Consider the following 2,147-nt stretch of genomic DNA (forward strand, 5'->3'; position numbering starts at 1 on the left):
GTACCGCTGTCCTGAGGGCCCGCCTGCCTCTGCCCTGGCCTCTCCCAGCCACACCCTCTGGGAATCCCACTGGATTTCCCCTTGTTTCTCCACTTGTCTCTGTTATTGCTGTGGTTATTTCGTTCTTGCTGCCAGGCTCTCTGGGGAGGTGGAGTTTGAGCTGCAGAGTCACACACTGATCTTGTGGGTCCTTTCATGCAGGTGTGTCCATGGGAACAAGTGTCCCAGCTTTCCTCCCACCTGTGGATCTTTGGTCCATACAGTCTGTGGGGCTGGGATATGAGCTGACTCCTACTGAGATGCCCTTGTTAGGACACTTGGCTGTCCCCTGGAGATGTCCTTCCAAGCTGTGAGCTGCACTCAACAATGCAAACCTATCTCATAGCACCTCTGTTTTATCTAAAAGCCCCATGGAGAATGCAAAGCCTCTGCAACTGTGGAAATGCTGTTGGGTTGGTGAAATAAGGCATGAGTGTCGTGGGCTGGAAGTGGGGTGCTGAGACCTTGAGAAAGGGTGAGGCACTTAGTGGTCTGCAGTGGATCCCTCTGCTCTCAGCAGTGTCTGGTCATTTTTCAGGGTAACATGGGAGTGTGATAGCCCTCCATGTCAGAAACGTGCAATCCCAGAGAAACTGGGAACTTGATGGAGGGACAGACCAGCTCCTTTTACTGTGCACTAAGCCACAGGCAATCCTCTTGCCTCGCAGGACTCGCTCTGTTCTCCCTGAGTGCAGCAGAAATGCTGAGGGTTTCTGACATCCAAGAATACTCCTCAAGTGAGATGGCAGGGGAGCTGTAAAAGAACCTAGAACTCTCAAACTGCCTTCTGCTATCCCTGTTCCTTAACACTGTGGATGCAAATGCTGACAGGCCGTTAACAGCAGTTTCACTGGACAAAGTTGACCACCAGGACCGGTCCCTGCTCCTGCCCACTTCTGCAGAGCAGGGCTGATGATCGAGAGCCCATGGGCAGATGCCCTGTTCTTCATTGCACACTCATGGCCAGCAACAACCAGGGCTCCAGCCACAAAGCTGAAGGAAGGTCTCCTAGGAAAACAAAAAGATGTCTGTGTGTGTTACAGGTGGGGAGACTGTGGGAAATGGCTTTGATTTTGCTTAGAGAATTCTCCCCTAACTTGTCACTCTCTTTTTCTCCTATGACATGTCCTCATGCCCAGAGGCAGCAAATGTCCAACAGCAGCTCCATCACCCAGTTCCTCCTCCTGGCATTTGCAGACATGCGGGAGCTGCAGCTCTTGCACTTCTGGCTCTTCCTGGGCATCTACTTGGCTGCCCTCCTAAGCAATGGCCTCATCATCACTGCTGTGGCCTGTGACCACCGCCTCCACACCCCCATGTACTTCTTCCTCCTCAATCTCTCCATTCTTGACCTGGGCTCCATCTCCACCATTCTCCCCAAATCCATGTCAAATTCTCTCTGGGACGCCAGGGCCATCTCCTATGCAGGATGTGTTGTACAGGTCTTTTTCTTGCTCTTCTTGATCACAGCGGAGTATTGTCTTCTCACGATCATGGCCTATGACCGCTACGTTGCCATCTGCAAACCCCTGCACTACGGGACCCTCCTGGGCAGCAGAGCTTGTGTCCACATGGCAGCAGCTGCCTGGGCCAGTGGGTTTCTCAATGCTCTGCTGCACACGGCCAATACATTTTCACTACCCCTCTGCCAAGGCAATGCCCTGGGCCAGTTCTTCTGTGAAATGCCCCAGGTCCTCAAGCTCTCCTGCTCACACTCCTACCTCAGGGATTTTGCCATACTTGTGGCTAATGTGTATTTATTTTTCGGATGTTTTGTTTTCATTGTGTTGTCCTATGTGCAGATCTTCAGGGCCGTGCTGAGGTTCCCCTCCGAGCAGGGACGGCATAAAGCCTTTTCCACGTGCCTCCCTCACCTGGCCGTGGTCTCCCTGTTTATCAGCACTGGTATTTTTGCCTCTCTGAAGCCCCCCTCCATCTCCTCCCCATCCCTCGATCTGGTGGTGGCAGTCTTGTATTCTGTGGTGCCTCCAGCAGTGAACCCCCTCATCTACAGCATGAGGAACAAGGAACTCAAGGAGTCCATCAGGAAAGTGATTTCATGGATGTTTGTCAATAGTGAGAAACTTTCCAGCACTCTCCACAAATGA

At 52.4% G+C, this 2,147-nt stretch overlaps 1 protein-coding gene across 1 annotated transcript; it reads left to right on the plus strand.

Annotated features, from left to right (window-relative positions):
* The first annotated feature begins 1,100 nt into the window (after window positions 1-1,100).
* On the plus strand, window positions 1,101-2,147 carry LOC137677054 (olfactory receptor 14C36-like). The gene has a single exon (XM_068424243.1). The coding sequence runs from the start codon at window positions 1,101-1,103 to the stop codon at window positions 2,145-2,147; it is 1,047 nt and encodes a 348-aa protein (XP_068280344.1).

Source organism: Nyctibius grandis (assembly GCF_013368605.1).
Source record: "Nyctibius grandis isolate bNycGra1 chromosome 34 unlocalized genomic scaffold, bNycGra1.pri SUPER_34_unloc_2, whole genome shotgun sequence".
Classification (NCBI taxonomy): Eukaryota; Metazoa; Chordata; class Aves; order Nyctibiiformes; family Nyctibiidae; genus Nyctibius; species Nyctibius grandis.